The sequence below is a fragment of the Schistocerca gregaria genome, chromosome 8 (assembly GCF_023897955.1).
Source record: "Schistocerca gregaria isolate iqSchGreg1 chromosome 8, iqSchGreg1.2, whole genome shotgun sequence".
NCBI classification, from domain to species: Eukaryota; Metazoa; Arthropoda; class Insecta; order Orthoptera; family Acrididae; genus Schistocerca; species Schistocerca gregaria.
Window position 1 is genome coordinate 73,981,304 of NC_064927.1, and position 20,376 is coordinate 74,001,679.

The 20,376-nt window shown below is 42.1% G+C and overlaps 1 protein-coding gene across 1 annotated transcript in view; it reads right to left on the reverse strand.

The window, feature by feature from the left end:
* LOC126284151 (anaphase-promoting complex subunit 7) overlaps positions 1-20,369 on the reverse strand; it is a 158,991-nt gene extending 138,622 nt beyond the window's left edge. The window contains exons 1-2 of the mRNA XM_049982871.1: positions 20,224-20,369; positions 4,588-4,810 (exon numbers count right to left, since the gene is read on the reverse strand). Of these exons, the coding sequence (XP_049838828.1) occupies positions 4,588-4,810; positions 20,224-20,292 (292 nt within the window). The 5' untranslated portion in view covers positions 20,293-20,369. The remainder of the gene's footprint in view (positions 1-4,587; positions 4,811-20,223) is intronic.
* Between the last annotated feature and the right edge of the window lie 7 nt (positions 20,370-20,376).

Genomic DNA, 20,376 nt, shown 5'->3' on the forward strand with positions numbered 1-20,376 from the left:
TTCAATAAATCGCCCACACAGGAGAATCATACAAACATACCATCATTTGACTACTAAACAGATTCTCATAGGAGGACACACAGTAATAAGCATCCCTGAGGCAGAGAAACAACTGAAACAGTTGAAATCGAGTATGTCACCAGGTCTGGATGGAATCCTAATTCAGTTTTACAAAGAGTGCTCTATGGCACTGGCCCCTTAACTAGTTTGCATTCATCACGGACCTCTTGCCCAGCACAAAGCCCCATACAAATGGAAAAAAGTACAAGTGAATACAGTATATAAGAAGGGTAGAAGAATGGACCCACAAAATTACAGACCAATATCACCAACTTCAGTTAGCTGCAGAATCCTTGAACATATTCAAAGTTCGAATATAATAACTTTCTTGAGACTGAGAAGCTTATATCCACAAATAAGAATGGTTTTAGAAAGCATTGCTTGTATGACGCTAAGCTTGCCCTTTTCTCACATCATATACTGAGAATTATGGATGAAGGATAACATACAGATTACATTTTTCTAGATTTCTGGAAATCATTTGACATGCTGCCCTATTTCAGGCTGTTAATGAACAAAGACTTTTTAAGTAATAAAACCCAGTATGTTGTCCCTGACAGCAAGTGTTCATCAGAGACAACAGTTTCTTCAGGAGTGCCCCAGGGAAGTGTGATAGGACTGCTGCTGTTCTCAATAAACATAAATGATCTGGCGGACAGATTGGGCAGCAATCTGTGGTTGTTTGATGATGATGCCGTGGTGTACGGTAAGGTGTCAAAGTTGAGTGACTGTAGGAAGATACAAGATGGTTTAGACTAAATTTCCAGTTAGTGTGACGAATGGAAGTTAGTGCTAAATGTGGAAAACTGTACATTAATGCACACGAGTAGGAAGATCAAACTAGTAATGTTTGGATATGGTATTACTAGTATACTGCTTGACAGTATCAAGTCATTTAAATATTTGGACGTAACGTTGCAAAGCGATATGAGGTGAAATGAGCATTTGAGAACTATGGTAGGGAAGGCGAATGGTTGACTTCGGTTTACTGGAAGAATTTTAGGAAAGAGCGGTTCAGCTGTAAAGGAGACCGTGTATAGGACAACTGGTGGAACCTATTTTTCAGTACAGCTCAAGTGTTTGGGATCCATACTAGTCGGATTGGAGGAAGACATTGAAGCAATTCAGAGGTGGGCTGCAAGATTTGTTAGTGATATGTTCAAACAACATGTAAGTGTTACGGAGATGCTTCAGGAAGTAAAACAGGAATCCCTGGAGGGAAGGTGAGAAACATATTGAGAAAATTTAGAGAACCAGAATTTGAAACTTACTGCTGAATGATTCTACTGCCACCAACATACATTGCACATGAGGACCATGAAGGTAAGATATGAGAAATTAGGGCTCATGAGGAGGCACAGGCACATAGGCAGTCTTTTCCCTCGCTTGATTTGTGAGTGGAACAGAAAAGGAAATGACAAGTAGTGGAACAGTGTATCCTCCACCCTGCACCGTACGGTGGCTTGCGGAGTATCAACATAAATGTATATGTGCAGCATAACTGACAAGCTGTTGTTGGAGCCCGATCTGCAATGGAGGACCCTAGCCTGCACGAGTAAGCTGTTCACAGAGCTAGTTCAAAAGGCTCTAGTTGTACATCAAACCCTGCAATGCTGTAGCAGATGCAGAATCTGCAACGCTGAGGGCTATGCCGAACCGTATGCCAGACTTCCATAATCGAGGTGGGATTATATCGTGGCTTTGTAAGGCCGTACAAGGGTAGTGCAATCTGTAGCCCCAGCTGGTGTTAATCAGGCAGTGAAGTGTATTAAATTGCAGCCAACACTTATGCTTATGCTGTCGAAGATGGGGCACCCGTGTCAACCGAGCATCGAAGACCAGTTCTAAAAAGCGATGTTTCGACCACATTGAGTAGTTGGTCGTCAAGGTGAAGTTCTGGTTGTGGTTTAATTGTATGACATTGACAAATGCGCAAGACACGAGTCTTTGCAGCTGAAAACCGAAAGCCATGGATGAGGGTCCACGCCTGCATCTTTTGTGTGATGCCTTGCAGTCAACATACAGTGACACTACACCAGAGGAGCAATAGTAGAAGCAAAAGTCATCAGCATTGAAGTAGGGTGATACTGAAGATCCCGCAGCTGTGCTACTAGACCACTGGTGGCTACTGGAGACAAAGGGACACTCAGTACAGAGCCCAAAGGGACCCCATTCTCTTGGATATGGGAAGAACTGTGGGAGGCACCAACCTGAACCCAGAAAATATGAAGATAAAAGAAGTTATAGATAAAATTCAGAAGCTGAACCCAGAGACCCTCCTCTGTAAGGTAATGAGGATGTCATGTTAGCATGTGTTGTTATAAGCCTTTTGCAGGTCAAAGAAGATGGTTACAAGATGTTGACATTGGGAAAAACTGTTTAGATGTTTACATGGCAAACTCCAGATGCAGGTCATTTTTAGTGAAACGGCCTTCGTGAAAACCACACTGGGACAGAACCCGAACACCCCGAGACTCGTGGAACCAACACACCCGCTAGCTAACCGTGCAGTCAAGCACCTTACAGAGAACATTGGTGAAGCTAACTGGGCAATAACTGTGCATCTCTAGATGGTGCTTCCCCGGTTCCAGCACTGGGACAATGATGCTTTCTCGCCACTGCGAATGAAACTCACCCTTGCTCCAGATGCTGGTAAAGATGGCAAGGATGTGACACTAACAATCCATTGATAGGTGCTTCAGCATTTGCTCGTGGATGTGACATGGCCCTGGGAGTATATCAGGGCAGTATGCTAGGACACTGACAAATTCCCACTCACTGATGGAGCTTAATATGGTTCCAGGTGGTGTGAAGCAAAATACAATTGCTTTTGCTCCACCTGCTGTTTTAGGACACGAAAGGCGGGTTTATAATTCTCAGACACAGAGGCTCAAACATAATGCAGAGCAAAATGTTCAGTGACATTCTGGATCAGGGTAGACAGCACCATTCAAGGTTACCTGCAGGTGTCTGCTATTTGTAGAAACATCTGATCTTTGTCCAAACCTGTGAAGGAGATATATGTTGTCTGATGGTTAAAATATACCGTTCCCAGTATTCTTGCTTCCATTGGTTTTAGGTGGTGGACCCGGACACAGAGCAAGTTGAAATCAACGAGGTGCTCTATTGGTGGGTGCCTCTTATGGCATTGGAGAGCCTGCCTACTATCTGTAATGGCATCTGCAATTTCTTATGACCACTAAGGTACTGTCTTACATCACAGCAGTCCCGAGGAAAAGGAGATCACTAAATAAGCTGCCGAAAGAATGGCTGTAGTTGTATTCTGGACTGCCACATCGATATCTCCATGCGGAGTAGGGACTAGGGCAAAAGCACACCAACCAATGCTGCTGTGAGCCCGTTTGAGCAGGTATCTAGAGGAGTGATGCTGAGGGAGGGACACGAAGATTAGGAAGTGGTCACTACCACACGTGTCATTGTGGACTCTCCCGTGGATGCATCAGAGGACACAAGAGCTGCAGCTGCAAAAGTCAATTGCTGAGAAAGTTCTGTGCACCACACTAAAGTATGTTGGGGCACTAGTAATCAAGAGGCAAAGGTCAAGTTGTGCCAGTAAGTTTTTGAGGTCTTTATCACAGCCAGTGAGCATATGGTTTCACATAGCATCAGTATATTATCACCTTGACCTTCACAGGCAATGAATTGCTCTCAAGGGCCAAGATGAAGACACTGGTAGCAACTCTATTATCCTTTGACCCTTATGGACATGATGGACAAAATATACACCCCACTGCACAGCTCATCAGATTGCAACAGCAGGTCTTGGTCGAAAATGACACCCTGAACCATATTCAGACAATTATGGGGAGTGACAGTCACCGGAACATCATCTAGCTTGTTACAAGCAAGCAGTGCCTGTGACTGAGCAGGGGTGATGTTTTGATAAAAACTGACCCATTTTTCCATTTTAGAGATGGTTTCCACTTCCCCAAACTTCTCGTCTGTGTTCTCCACAGAGAATATGAGCTTTCTACCAAGAAGGAATACCCAGCAGTTCATGCGCAAATGGAGGTAGGATTTCTCTGTTAGATTGGGCATCTCTGAAACCACACTGAAATTTATAAAGAAGTGAACACGTAAATGTTATACTATATATTGTTATCCTGGCAGACAACTCAGCACAGATGGATACGGCTTCTAGTGTGGTGGTAACACTCACTCACTGTCGATTCTGAATTACTAGGCCCTTGTCACGATATGAAAAACAAGCCAAAACATCACACAAACACCTAAGGCCTCCAGACACTGTGAGTTGAACACCTCATAGGGCATCATTTGAAAAAAGTAATCAGTCTTTACAATGACTCTTCACCTTCACCAACACTTTAATGACAACCCACTTTTAACCTTAAAATCAAAACAAAACTTCTGTAAATGTAACATACCCACAAATTTTTCTGAAATTTCAGCAACTAAAACCTGTTCACAACACATATGACAAAATAACTATTATTTACAATAACTGTAACTATTATTACTATTATTATTATTAAATATTCTTCTTACCAATATCAGGCATTAATTCCTTCTGATTGTCCTGGAGTTTTGTTGTGCCTTTTGATTTCAAAAGAGATTTTTTGAACTGTAAAGCTTTCTTATACATCATTTCAGCTTTACGATACTGTCCCAAATGAAACAGCGAATCTCCGTAGAACACATAGGTTTGAAACTTGGCTGGTGGTGATAATGTTTCTTGATTATGTTCACTAACAGTGATGACAAGGTTTGCCTGAAAGCAAGAATAATTAATTGGTCTACAACTTTTGTTTGGTTTGTATTTCCATAACACACTTTGATTACATCAGGTTAACACGAGAATATATGCTGAACTGTCTCCTTTCTCCAGGGTGCTAAGCCATCAGGGTGGGCACAGTGAAAAGTACGGTGTTTTGGAGGAGAGAGATGGCTTGATTAATAAGAAACTGTCCATGACAGGCAAAGATCCAACTTTGAATCCCACTCCAGCATGAAGTATTGGAATAGTCAAGAGGATTCAATTCAGCATGTTGTTTACAAAATGAACTGGTAAAAAATTAAACATTAAATCATGTCAGACTGTCTGTACAACCAACAGTTCAGTAACTTGCATGTGTCCTATTACTGAGAAAGTACTGCAAGTTTCTTCAGCCCTCTTCATGGAAGCAACCATGACTAAGATTACTCTGCCTTACACATGCCACAATGATAAAACATAATGAGGTATTGCTGTTACACAGAGACTTCCTCATGACACAACTAAATGAAGAGAACCAACAAATCGAGTCCAGATATGCTGCTTGCAATACGGCATATACAGGGTGAGGCATAACAAAGAGCGATTTTTTAAATGCTGATAAATCAAAACAATTTGTTAACTTTTTTTTATTTCATAAGCTTAAAATAAATGAAAAAGCATTTTCTGCAATAGTAAAACAATGGTTATTTTTTTAAGATAACTCCGGCAAGGTGACATCACACATTCCTCCAGCCAGACCTTCAAGTGGCTCCTCACACTGCGAAGCATTGCCAGTAGGATTTGAACAACTTCCTGTCACATCCACTCTTTCAGATCTTTGATTGTTTGAGAAGGATTATCTTGGTAAACTTGGCTTTTCAGATAACCCCACAAGAAAAAGTCACACGTTGAGAGATCCGGTGAAGGAGGGGGCCATGCAATATCACTATTTCGGGAGATCACGTGATTTGGAAACAAACGACTGACAATATTCATGCTTACTTGAACAATGTGGGAGGTTGACCCGTCCTGCTGGAAAAACGTTTCGTTGTTCACTTCATAGTGTGCAACTGTGGACTAAAAAAGTTCTCCAACATATCTGCTTATCTCGGCAAAGTCATTGTTACAGCATTGCCGAGGCCCTCTTCAAAAGAGTGTGGCCATATGATCCCTAATGAAGACGTCGCACACCACACAGTAACTTTTGCAGAGTGCAATGATTGCTGATGCGGTTCTGTACCATTAACATCTCTCCAAAATCAAAAGTTCTGCTTGTTCGCAGAACCAAAAACATGGAAATGAGCTTAATCACTCATCCACATATGAGTTACAATGTCCTCGTCTTGATTAATCATGTCCAAAAACTCTAAGCAGAACCAGCTTCAGTTCACATAACTCTGTTTCCTTAAGGGCCTGAACAATTTGGATTTTATAGGGGTGAAAGTGCAAATCTTGGTGTAAAATTCTTCTTACCATTCTGTTTGAAACCCCAAGTGCAGCATTGCGTCAGCAAGCTGAGTGATGAGGGCTTCTCTCAGTGGAAACTCTTACACATTCGATGTTTTCAGATGTGTGCATAGTTTTTGGTCTCCCAGTTTTCTTCTTTGTCACCTCCTCAAAGTTCTCAACCCACTTTTTAATCGCACAGGCAGATGGCACTGGACAATTCCAATTAATGTTGATGGGGTTGCAGAATGCACAACATACTAACTGGTACGAACTGCCGTTTTGATAAAATGCTTTGACAGCATGTGCATGAAGCTGTGGCGTTCAGTGCTCAATTATGACTAAATGCTATTTTGTGCCAAACGTAAATGACGCTATCCCCTCCACCTCTCTCCGACGCAGCTCAATTCGCATTACTCGATATTATGCCTCACCCTGTATGAAGCATGATGTGGCTATCCATTGTGATGCGCTTCTTTGAAGCTACATAATATAATCACAGTAGCTAAAAACCTTTATGCAGTTATACTGCACATAATCTTGAAGTTCCAGACTAGCTAAGAGAAGATTAGTTTCATTTATATGTAAATGAAGATCCATAATTTCCTCTCTGAGTAATGTTTCCTATGTGTTTAGTGAAAGGAAATACAATGATATACTAGTTATATTTCTAAAGCAAAAAAAAAAATGTCCGAAATTCCTTGTGCACATTTTGAAGGAAAGACAGTTTTGTTAAATGTATATAGTATTTTCAGTTACTGTATACAGCATAATCTTTGTCTTCCGATTGGAGAAAGAATCAATAAAGTATTGTTTCCTACTTCTTAGCCTTCCTTCAGCAATTGTAGGTGATACATGGTTATTTCTTCTCAACATGTTGTTTTGAACTTCAGCAACACTCTTCCCAGTATTTTCCTTTACACGAAATGTCCACATTTTTAGATACCTTTTCACTTAGCACCTCTTGTACAATATACATAATTGAAACATCTTTCTCCTGCTCTTCAGGAATTTTTTTCCTACTGTTACATCAGTACTGTTTGTTCTCTGCTACAACCATTTGTTAGCATCATTAATCAACATCAGTGGTTGTCTCTTACCTTACAACACCAATACAGACCACCTTTCAGGAAAAGATGTAATCCACTTTTCTTAATCTTGTTCAAGTTTGCCAAATCCAATACTCGCACAGTTCCTGTTAGTCTATTTTTCCTTCTACATTTCACTTTCTAAAACATTTACTCGCATGTCAAATCTATTTTTAAATACTGTGTAGTGCCACTACTTAGTACTCGAATAAAAATTTAGGGCGGCAGAGCTTCTGCAGTACGTATTTCCACTGTTAGGTGTGTATAGCGCAACTCATTGCCAGCATTGTCAACGTGACGGAATTCTCATCAAATCTGATGGAATTTCATGTTGTGTGATGGGTAAAATTTAGTTTTGACAGTTGACGTATTTTTTTGAGAGATATTATTATTTTTTTTTGACGGATTTTTCTGGTTTTATTTAATTTTGGAAAAAAAATCTTAGGTAAAACTGTTACAAATGCAAAACTTGATGCACCTGCAAGGCAGTGCCAAGGATGTATTGCACTAAAACTCTAGTTTCACTCAATGTGTTGCAAAACTGGGCTGTATTTCTGATTTGTTCATTCAAATTAAATACACGTAGGATATAATCAAAAACTGAACTGAAATTAACACCTTAAATTTCCTTCCTATTGAGCAATGTATATGGCTATTTTTTAGCTAACAGTAGCAAACATCTCTGACGACTGGCAAACTCAGCAAAGCAAATAGAATACAGTGAAAAATGTCTCTAATTTCTGTTGTAAGCAAAGATACAGTAGTAAGAGTCCCATACTCTCAAACTGAGCATAGGGAGCAGCAGCAGGAATTCTGAAATGCCATCCTGGGAAGGGTCTGAATGGAGGTGGTTTGCCTTTGGCTTCCTCTGACCCATTACGAAATGTCGAGCGTGTTTTTGTACATAGGGGATGGCTGTGATGAGTGCTGGTACTGTGCGGTGTTGTGTTTGTGTTTTTATGGGTTAAGAGTGCAAGGTTGAAACTCGGTGCTAGCACACAGCGCAAATTCTCTCGAAAAGCACCAAGGGGGCCACCGAGCTTAACTTCTCCATGCGACGGACGAATCATTATCAACAGTGTCGCATATCCTCTCATCGTGAGAAGTTGTGGAGAAGTTTGGAATTTAATCCAGGACATTGGTGTAAAACCTGGGGATCAGGAAGTTTAAACTACCATCTCTCCTCATCTGGTTGGCCAAATACTGGCTGCAGAAGTATCATCCACCACCAGGATTCGAAATGGCTTTAAATACACTATATGTGCCTCTAGCACCAGCAGCACACTAACAGAAATATGCTTTGCTCTATGAGCTAATGCCACGAATTTTGGAAAATGAGCACAATACATTAGTGTACAGCACTTCTTGCAAATTGTGACTTGGCATCTGTGGGGCATGGTTTATGAGCAGACAGGAGAGCGGACAAGTTATGATGTGTGGGGTGATGGGTTTTGAGGAGAGGGGGATAAACTCCACCTCCATGTATTGAAAGCACCCAGTGCACGCAATAGAAAGCTGTGTCCTGAGCTTCCATAAGCTCTTTATCACTGGATTTCTTTTCCAACATGGAGTAGAAGATAGCCTCAAATGAGCCAGCAAGTGCATCATCACACATTTTCGCAAAAATCACAAGGAATATAGTGCAGCAAAAGATAGACAGTGATGGATAGCTCAGCTCATCAACAAAGAAGACGACAATGTAGTCAACAACAGCTGATGGTACACTGCGCTGTTGGCAACAAACATCTCAAATCACTGGGGCATGAATTCTCCCAGCTGCTGCTGACTGCTACCGATCATAACTGGGGAGCTGCATACCAGGTTACAGACTACTCGGAAAAAAGCTATGGCTCGAAATTTAGTTGTAAGAGCGTGACTGTCTTTTCTATGTGCCTGTCTGAGGTTTAGCAACCATCCTGAAGTGCTACTTATCCTCATTATTATTCATTTTCAGAGTATTTGAACAAGTTATCTGTTGCATGCATTGATAACTGTGGTCTCATTTCATCAACATGTTGTCTGTGGCTAGTGAACAGTTGGCCACATGAGTGGATTTCCATGATGGGTCAAAACCACAGGATGTTTCTTTGTGTATCTATAATGGATCTGGCCTCCTGATTTCAAGCCATTCGGTTCTCACTAATGTGCAGGCCATGCCCATCATATCTGGTCTCTCTGATTTGCCCACAGGGTGGGTCTGTTTGTGTGTGGTGTAATGCAGCAGACTCATGGTTATGGATCCAGGACTGCAGTGCTCCTCTGCAGGCAATGGATTTCAGTACTTGCAATTGTCTAATCACAAATACATTATATAGTGTAGTGTTTTATAGACATTTTATTTGTTCTAGTACATTTTGGTACCTCAAAAGTAGTTCATATGTTAGAAAGTACTGACAACAAGAAGAAGAAGAAAATTGTGTCAGTCACTTGATATTTGCATGCCATGTATTAATATATTTTTTGAAAGAAAAATCACAAAATACTTATAAAATAACAGATATAACACAGCGGGTGGTAACCAACAATAATGAACATAGAACAACCAACATTTATTGGTGGTCACCTATAGTGTTGGTCTACACAATTCTTCTCCACCTTATACACTTGTTTCAAGAGGCCTACTTTTTTCTGCAGTTATTTCTGAAAACAATGAAGGTATTTTTAATCTGTCTTGCCACTCCAACAAAACGCATATTTTGGTCACCAAATGTGTTTCGCTTTATTGAAATAAAATAACATCAGTGGTCTTAATGAAACCATTTGGCTTGCTTTGTCTACTTAAAAGCAGTTCATTACACAAAATGTTTATGTTGGTACTTAAGATATTTGCTAACACATTTAGAAATACAGAAGGCCTAACTTTTTTTTTGTCATCTTATGTCTTCATTTACCCTTGAGATCTCAAAATCAGTCAGGGAAAAATGCTAAAACTTGTCTGGAAATCAGGCAAATATTGGGGAATTTCACTTGGGGAAACTTGTGGTAGCCCTGGAGTGGCTTTACATTGGATATGCTCAATGTACAATAACACAACACTGGTGGCTCATTGCTATGAGACAGGGAAGTTTGTGGGGGCATAGCATTTAAAACTGCAAAGCAGGGGACTGTTGATCAACGAGACTACGTGTGAAATTACAGGCCCAATGTTTCATTTATCAGCTACTATGATGTCACTGTGTTCAGTGTTATGCAGCCACAGCTGTATTGGGCAGTAAAACATCTAGAGATGTTGTCCAAACAAAACCTTACCTTCCTTAATGACACCTGGAAAAGGAATAAATCATTGCAGAACAACTGTTGCAGAATAAGGAACAGTATTGGGAAGACAGATGTAGGGTGACCGTTACTTTGCATGACACAGTTCCTAACATCACTAACTTAGCTCTGCCTGGCTCTTATGTACCTGAAACAATGAGCCATGAGGGTACCTGATCCAAAGGTGATTCAAGCTGCCATAGACTGGATCTTCAGAGCAAGGGATAAAAGATAGATTTACACAGTTGTAGTTGTAGTAGTAGTAAATAATATCTGATTTGGTATTTTGGTATTTACAGATTAGAGTAATTGCAATAGCAATCTGGTCTGGGGCAAGACCTGAGGGGCTGGATCTTCTCTGAGCAGGGTGGGATAGGGGGTGGGGGCCAGAGTAGCACCACTATTTAATCTCTGACTGAAGGTCGGGTCAGATGATGATGATTGATGATGATGTTTATTGGTTTGTGGGGCGCTCAACTGCGCGATTATCAGTGCCCGTACAAATTCCCAACCTCTGCTCAGTCCAAACTCGCTACTTTCATGAACGATGATAAAATGATGAGGATAACACAAAAACCCAGTCATCTTGAGGCAGGTGAATATCCCTGACCCTGCCAGGAATCGAACCTGGAACCCCATGCTCGGGAAGCGAGAACGCGACCACGATTTGTAGACACGTCAGGTCATTGCACAAATCAAATATAATTAATTTTGTGACTGGAAGTTCTATTTCCCAGAGGGTCTCAGTAGTAGGGTTGTTATAATGGTGTTAAAACTGTTGGAGAATTGTTACATTCCATCCTGGATTTACCATAGTTTGAATTTACACATAACTTACTTCACATGTCGATTCTTCGCTACCGTTGAGAAGCTTATAAATTTCAGTCACTAAGAGGATAATGCTTTTACAGGAATGCTGAGGCTGCTTACGCACTCTTTCCAGCCATCTCAAAATAATAGCAAAATTTAAGTATTCTGTTTTTAAAGTATCACATCTTTCAGGATCTAGGTGTGTGTGTGTGTGTGTGTGTGTGTGTGTGTGTGTGTGTGTGTGTGTGTGTGTGTGTGTGTCTAAGGTAAGTCATTCCACTCCCGGGATTGGAATGACTCCTTACCCTCTCCCTTAAAACCCACATCCTTTCATCTTTCCTTTTCCCTCCCTCTTTCCTGACGAAGCAGCCGCCGGTTGCGAAAGCTCGAAATTCTGTGTGTGTGTTTGTGTGATTATTCATTGTGCCTATCTACCGGCGCTTTCCCACTTGGTAGAATCTTTGTTTTTAATATATATATAGATACGTAATTCACAAATTAAACTAACTTCTATATGCAAAATTACACATACTTGCATATGCTACAGACTGATAGTAACTCAACTGAACAGGATTAGAGATGCAATCAGAAGGAATTTCATAACTATTCTCTGATTGTTGGAACTAAAGGCTACAATTAGCTATGTAATAATATAAAGTCAGTAACTCTTAAATTGCAAATACAGAATGTAAAATATTCACAAAGTAAAACTATGTAGGAAAGAGCCTTCTAAAAAGAAAACAGAGTAAAAAAATTTTTTTTAATTATTGGTGTAAAAGAGAAAGAGAGAGAGAGAGAGAGAGAGAGAGAGAGAGAGAGAGAGAGAGAGAGAGAGAGAAGCTGATAACAACTCAGTAATAAATAGAAATTAGGTATGAAAGCATTTATTTCACCTGAGCTGAGGTTGACATATTCAATTAAATTTCAAGGGAAAACTTGTATAAGAGATGGCTCTGCAACTATGAGTTACAGGCCTGCAAAGGCATTCTGCACCATAGAGAAGGAATAGGCCAAACAAAATAGACTTGTAAGGCACGACTAGAGATGGCCAGCACAATGATGTCGTGTGCAGCATGGTTGGGGTACAATGGTGCTGAATATGATCTAGTTCATTATCCTAGTGCATTAATACTGGTTGCAATGTTTTAGCCTATACCAGTGGTGCCACGACCAAGTAAGTCATTTTAATGGCCAGCACAGAGAGCACATAGCAAGGCACCACATGTTGGGATGTGTCTACTTTCCAATCACATAAAGAACAACTGTTTAAATGCCTCTGTGTCTTATATAATTAGGCTAATCTTGTCTTCATGATCCCTTCTGGAGCACTCTGTCAGACAATGAAGAATACCATTATATACTTTACTTGACATTGGTTGTGGAAACTTTGTAAGTTGCTTTTGTGGGATACATGGTGTCTATCTTTAAGTGTATGCAGTTCAATTATAACCATCGGTTCTTTGTTTTATTTTAGGATGCAAAAACAACTAGGGACATTCACGCCCACGTCAGAACTGTAGGGCACGAAGACAAAGAGAAGAGTTAAAAACAATCACACATTAGTCCCAATCGAAAGAGAAGACAGTTAAAAACAAGGACATGGAGAAAGGTCTATAAAATACGCCATACACAAACGGAGATCCTGAACTAAAGATTAAATGTACTTTGTCATACTGCCTCGACAGATAAAAAGTAAAACAGTGTCGACACCCCGCAAGTCGTTCACTAAAACAGCTGATATCTCAGACAGAAACACAAATAAGAACGTAAGTGGTAAAAAAAAAAGTGCATTCCATTAGGGAATGGTGGGTCCTCAAAGGCTGAGGGCAAGGAGTACAAAGTAGTGAGAGAGCGCCAATTAAGAAATGACTATGGCTAAGATGACAGTACCCAATAAGCAACCTAGCTAAAATGATCTCCTCATGGCGAGAGGGCCGAGAGTAGGTAGTTAAACCTGCTCGGAGAGGATTAATAACTCTGAGCTTGTTCCTATGAAGGGAGGATCAGTGGTGATGCCAAAGTGATACCACCTGCTGACAGATGGCAACGCGGAGAGCACTGGAGGGAATGTGAGAACCAGCAGGCCGAGGTACGAGGTAGTGGTGGTGGTTGTTGTTGGGATGTTTAAGGGGGACTAAACAGCTAAGGTCATCAGTCCCCCCGAGGTACGAGGACTGCAGCCTTGGCAGCAGCATCAGCAGTCTCATTTCCCATCAGGCCGAAGTGACCAGGAACCCACATAAACACCACAGTGGCTCGATCAAGAGTCAGCAACTGACATTTCCTGGACCCGTTGCACTAAGGGATCAATGGTGTACAGCATACAGAGGTTCCGAAGGGCATAGGGAGTGGGAGCAGAAGACACAATTGAAAAGCATGTGTCTCCGCATGGAGAGCGTGGCCTGATGCAGGGCGAAGAGTTCCGCTGTAAATACTGACCAGTGTTCCAGAAACTGATACCCAAAAGCATCAGAGTCAATGACGAAGCCACACCCAACACCATGGTCAGTCTGAGAGACATCAGTGTTCAGTACTATCGCAGAGTTCCGTGCGAAGTTCGTGAAACTTATGGCGATAAAGCGAAGTTAGAGTAGTGTTCTTTGGAAGCAAGTGAAGGTCAAGATGAATGCGGGACATTGCATGAAGCCAAGGTGGTGAAGGGTTCACACCTATTGGGAAAGTGGTCCAGGTAGCGTGAAGTGAGCAAGAGCCGAAATGGAACTGCAGAGGTAACACAGAAGACGGATGTGCCCCATACTGGCAATCAAAGAAGTCATCAAAGAAGGAGGCATAGGATGGGTGGCCATGTATGGCAGACAAATGGCATGCGTATCTGCTGAGGAGGAAGTCATGGCAGTAGGACAGTGGTAGTTTGGCAGATTCTGCATACAGATTCTCAACTAGGCTAGTGCAAAAGGCACTACTGGCTGAACAGTAGTATTGATATGGCATAAGAGGGAAAGACATATAGACGCACAAACAAAACATCCACAGTCTAGTTTCGAATAAAAACAAGGGACCGGTACAAACGGAGAAGGGTGATTCAATCTGCTGCCCAGGAAGTATCACTGAGGACATGTAGAACACTGAGGGGCCATACAGCGGGCTGCCAGGTAAGACATGTGGGAGGACCAAGAGAGTTCCCTATTGAGCAAGAGCCCCAGGAATTTTATAGTTTAAAGGAACAGAAGGGCAACAGGCCCAAGATGTAAACATGGTAAAAGAAACCACCTGTGCTGCCACAAATTCATATAAATAGTTTTGTTAGTGGAAAAACGAAATCCATTGTTGATGCTCTATTAGTAAACACAATCAAGTCTACACTGAAGACGCTGCTCATGGACACAGGTGCATGGAGAACTGCAACAGATGGCAAAATCGTCAAAGAAATGGGAACCAGAGAGTCCCGGCGGAAGACAGGCCATTCCAGGGGTAACGGTGATAGCAAAGAGGAAGATGCTCAGGACAAAACCCCTAGGCACACCATTTCCCTGGACAAAGGTGTCCAACACGGCAGAACACACACGTACCTTGAAAACTAGGTATTTTAAAAATCCCTGATGGAAACGATGCATGGGGCTATGGGAGCCCCACGTGTAGAGAGTACAGAGGGTACCAGTCCTCCAGCAGCTGTCGTACGCTTTCTCCAAATTGAAAAACACAGCCACAGTCAGGGATTGCCACAGAAAACTGTTCACGACATGAGTGGACAAAGTGACGAGTTGGTCAACTGCAGAATGGCAAACTTGAAAGCCACACAGTGCAGTTCTTAGTAAATTGCAACTTGAGCCACAATACCAATTGGGCAAGAATCTTATTTTCTACCACCTTACAAACACAGCTGGTGAGGGAAATGGGTCAGAAGCTAAAAGGAAGGTGTCTGTCCTTACCGGACTTGTGTAGGGGTATGACAGTGGCTTCATGCCAGCATCTGGGAAACTTGCTCTCTGCCCAGGTGTGGTTGTGCATATGAAGGAGAAAGTGTTTCTCGCAAGAGAAAGGTACTGCATGACCTGAATATGAACACTGTCTGGCCCTGAGGTGGAGGATTGGTATGAAGTGAGAGCGTGATGTAGCTACATTGTACCACTCACAATTCTGAGAAGAGGAGGATATCGTCCAAGCCTCCTCTGCTCATTTCCAACTCAGGAAGGCAGGGTGATACTGGAAGGAGCTAGAAATCTCAGAAAGGTGGCAGTCCAAGGTGTTGGTGATAGCAATAGGGTCCACTATGACACCGTCTGCTACTGTCAGGCCAGAAATTGGGGAATGTACCTTGATCTCAGGGAGCTGTTGGAAGTTAGCCCACATGACAGAAGAGTGAGTGAAACTGTTCTGCCCATGAATTTTGTCAGCATACCTGAGTCCACCAAGGGAATGGGACACAGTGTGGTAAAGAGGAAGTGTGAGGAACAGAATGTTCTGTGACAGTAAAGATAACACTTGTAAGGTATTTTACCTGGTCATCACAGCTGAGGAAATGTTGTTCATCAAAGGTCACCAGGGAGGAGTAAAGCTTCCGGTCTGCCTTAGAAAGCTGCCATTTTTGGGTGCACATAGGTAGTGTAGGAGTCAGCAAATGGAGAGTACATGGGAAAATGGTTACCTGAGTGTGTGTCAGAGTGAGTGGACCACTTGAGAAGATGGGCAAGGTGGACCGTGCAGAAGGACAGATTCAAATGAGAATGATGTGCATGGAGTCTGAAAAGAACATGGGTGCTCCCTAATTAAGACAGATGAGGTTAAGTTGATTGAGGCGATCAGCCAAGATGGTACCTCTTGGACAAGTTCTGGGAGAGTCCCAAAGGGAATGGTGTGCATTGAAGTCATCAAGCAGCAGGAAGGGCTAGGGTAGCTGCCCAATAAGCTGGAGGAAGTCTGCCCTGCTGACATCGAATGACGGAGGAATGTAAATGGTACAAAGGCAAAAGGTCAAGTGAGAAAGGAAAATGAGGACTGCAACAGCTTGAAGACAGGTATCCTGGAAGATGGGTTGACTATGAACGTCATCCTGGATGAGCAGCATGACTCCTCCAAGAGGTGGGATGGCCTCTTTGGAGGGAAGGGCAAAGTGGACCAGGATCAATGCAAGAGTTCAAATCAGTCGTGAGGGCACAATTTTGTTTCCTGGAGGTAGAGAACAAGCAGACACTGCACTTTTAAGAGCAGTAATCAATCCTCTTTGTTGGATCGAAGACCGTGAACATTCTTTAGGAGGAGAGTCGTGACGCGGAAAGGACAGGAGGGAAAAATGAAGGGGTGTTACCTCAGCACCTGCCAAGTACCAGCCTTCGAAGACTTGCTGCTACAGGGCACAAAAGCTGGAGGATCCTGCTCCATAAGATCTACAGAGGCATCGGTATTCTCTTCTTGTCAGTCTACAGAGTTCAGGGCAGAAAAATTGTTTTACGGATGTGCACCTGCAAGATGGAGGTTGATTGAGCGAGTGTATCACGTGGCAATACTACTGAAGAGGATCTCCAAATTGGTGAAGAGGGAGACTGTTTGCCTTTGTTTGACTTGTTGGAGCCTTTCCGGTTGGCAGAGGAAGACTCAGATGTGAGATGGCTGGAGGCATGTAGAAACTTAGTAGGAGTATTCCTTCTGTCCTTTTCACCCTGCCAGTTGTGTAGCAGGTGACTTTGCCCCATGAGGCAAATGCTTGGTGGCTTGATGCACAGTTGGAGGAGGAAACGGAGCTGCTACTATCACACTGGACAATTTTACAACAGTGGCACTGAATTTGAGGTCGCAGGTCTGCTTGGCCATGTCCTTCATGAAGCAAGATGTAGCAAGGACAGTACTGTAAGTGCCAGATGCTAGAACGCAGGGTTTGCTACTAGCGAACTACTTGTAAGTGACCGGGTAACTTGCTTTTTCCATTACCTGAATCTTCTGGACAGCCCACTCATCGAGATGCACGGAACAATCTCTAGTGGAGGTGGCATGGTTGCCATTGTAGTTGATACAGAGGGGAGAAGGAAGTAGACAATCGCCCTCATGAATATACCTGCCACAGGTTACAAATTTGGCCGTGTGTCGACAGAACATTCGAATGTGGCTGAAATGATGCCACTGGTAGCAGCGCATCAGGTTCAAAATGTAGGGTCAGGCTGTAATAACTTAATAACCTGGTTTTTTCTTGGACAGAGGTACCACTCTATGAAAACTGAGAAAATGAGTGCGTGTGGGCACTAATGATGCATCTACCTTTTTCATCAGCCGATGGACTGCAATGACCCCTAGTCAGAGAGGTATATTTGGATTTCTGCTTTGGTCAGACCATTGTGCAGCATAGTGTAAATAACACCACAGGAAGAATTCAGCATTCAATGGGCCTTCAGACAAGCAGGGTAGCCATGGAGAAGTACAGCGGCTGGCAGTTTTTGTATTTTCGAATCAGAAGTCGTCTCCAAAAGCAAAGGGCCATTGAGTAAACGAGGGTAGTATTTCACAGGGTCAGTAATTGCATCAACACCTTTCTGAATAATAAACAGACTTAGTAGCAAAGGGCAGACCATCTTCAGTACATGAAACCACAAGAAACCATGGTGCAGCTGGGACGGCCTTTGAATCAAGAGCTTCATTCCATTTACATTTGGAGGACGTTGACTTGGAAGATGATTGGTTCATTGTGAGAAAATCCCCCACGATTCCCAGTGTGTCTGATGGTGTGTGCCTTCCAACTGGGGGCCCCTTCAGAGGGGTCACACCCACCTTCGGTGATTGTGCATACCACCCGAACACTTGACAGAGGCCCAATCGGCAATTTCGGAAGGTAACAACTCAGGCAATCACCCCTCCCTGGGCCTGGCCTGTACCAGGTTGCACATGAAAATTCGACCTATTGACCCAGAACTGGGAATTACGCATATCCCAGTCACCTGTTATGCTTTTGATGCATGGGCTTCCCTTCTGGAGTGCACAGGGAGGAGGAGTGGGGGGGGGGGGGGAGGGGGGGAGGAAGATGAAGAAGAAGAAGAAGAGGAGGACGAGGAGGAGGAACCTCAAACACCGAAGCAGAGAAAGCATAGCAGAAAGTGAATGAAGAAAGAAAAAGGGAACAAAAAAAACAATGGAGAGGCTGTTTTGATGTCAGCTACTGAAAATGCAGAACTCATTCCCAAAAACACCCCCAACACGTTCCCCAAGGGAGGAGAAAAGGAATAGCAAGAGGATACACATGCACCATGGAAGGGGGAAAATGCTGCAAAGGATGGGGCCCTGTGATAGCCACACACAAACCCACCAAAGAGCGTTCTTGGGCCCCTTGCGTGGGGGTGGGGGTTGTGTAACCATCTGTGCTGTCCTTTTTTGTATGTGTTTAAAGTATCTGATCAGTCCTGTTTGTTAAACGTCTCACACAATTGAGTAATATTCTAAGATGGGACACACTGACAGCAATTTTCTTCATAGAGTAATCATATTTTCCCAGTGTCCCACCAAAGAACCAAAGTCTGTCAACTGTCTTAGCTATGAATGAGCCTACGGGATTACTTCATTGCTACATCTAGGTATTGTGAATCACTGTTATTGTAGTTAGAGAATACAATTTTCTTCACTACATTTAAATCAAATCACCTAACTTTGCACCTCTTAAATCTTATCAGGAGCCAACTGAGTATTTGTTCATCTTTTTAGGGACAACTTTACTGCAGCTAAATGAGGCTGCAATTAAAATTTTATATTCAGTGTTCTCCTTTAAAAAGACATTTTGAAAGCTTCCATTCTCTTCTATTCCGTACAGCTTATCATCCACATTTCACTTCCATGAAACACAACATTTCATACAAATACCCTTTGAAAAACCTTCTTAATAAACTTGTGTACTCAATGTTACCATAGTCTCTTGTTTCAAAAATTCAGCCCCTTGTTGCTAACTTACATTTTAAATCTTTTTCACTTTTGCTGTCATCAGTTATTCTCCCGGCCACAAAGCAAAACTTGTCGATAACTTTCAGTACCATGTTTATATTCCCTCTTAACCTCTTCAGATTGGCAATAAAACTGACAATAATTGTTTTGGTTGTGTACTTCACTGATCCACGAGCAAGAGGTACAGTAAGCATACTTCAAACTCTTACTACTGCTATAGCAACTAAGTGTTATTAAATAGAGCATTTGTTCTCATGAACAAAACAACAACTTTGTTGATGGATCCCTCAGCAGCCAAAGTGAGAAGTTTATCCTCTCTTAAAGGGACGCAAATAACGCCGCTTACATCAAGCTAACACAGGTAAATTTGTCACGAAAGATTTAATGTGGGCAGATCAAAGTATGAATAAGGTGCCATATACATTTCATTTCATAGCTATTCCCTACACAAAAAATTTTGTTCACATGATGCCAATAATATGCAGCACTCAATAAAAGAAAATTTGTTTCATGAACATTTAAGTAAAACCGAGTTTGTCACGGCCACTAAAAGCCAAAGTTATCTAATATGGCTCGTCTAGTGCCGAAGTACAAACACTGACGAACTTTATATTACCAACAAAGGTTAAATAATCATTTTTATTCTCTTCAACATCTCAAATGTATTACGGGCAACCCATAAATTTAATCATCTGTGTAATGACTACTTATATCACTTCTGATCATTGAAAAAACAGTATCCTCTACTTAACTTCGGGTTTCTTGAGAGTTAATATATGAGCAATGACAATACGTTTCAGTATATAACACTGAGAACCATACATCTGCAGCATTATTGTCTATCTGTAAGATTATTGTCTTTCATAGTGAGCGCGCCGGTTGTAATGTAATTTTTCGTCATTCGAAAGCGTTGACACCCATTATATTAGCTCTTATCTTAAATGGTACGCTTACCAAAGCAGCAACATTTGAATACAACTGTTGATCAAACAGGAGTTTCAGCTGATCAAATAAGGACGTCATTTTATTTAACAGTTCAAAAACACAACCGATTTCCAGTACACGCTAGCTTTATGTTGACAGCTGATCGTCTTCCTGTGCAACAGT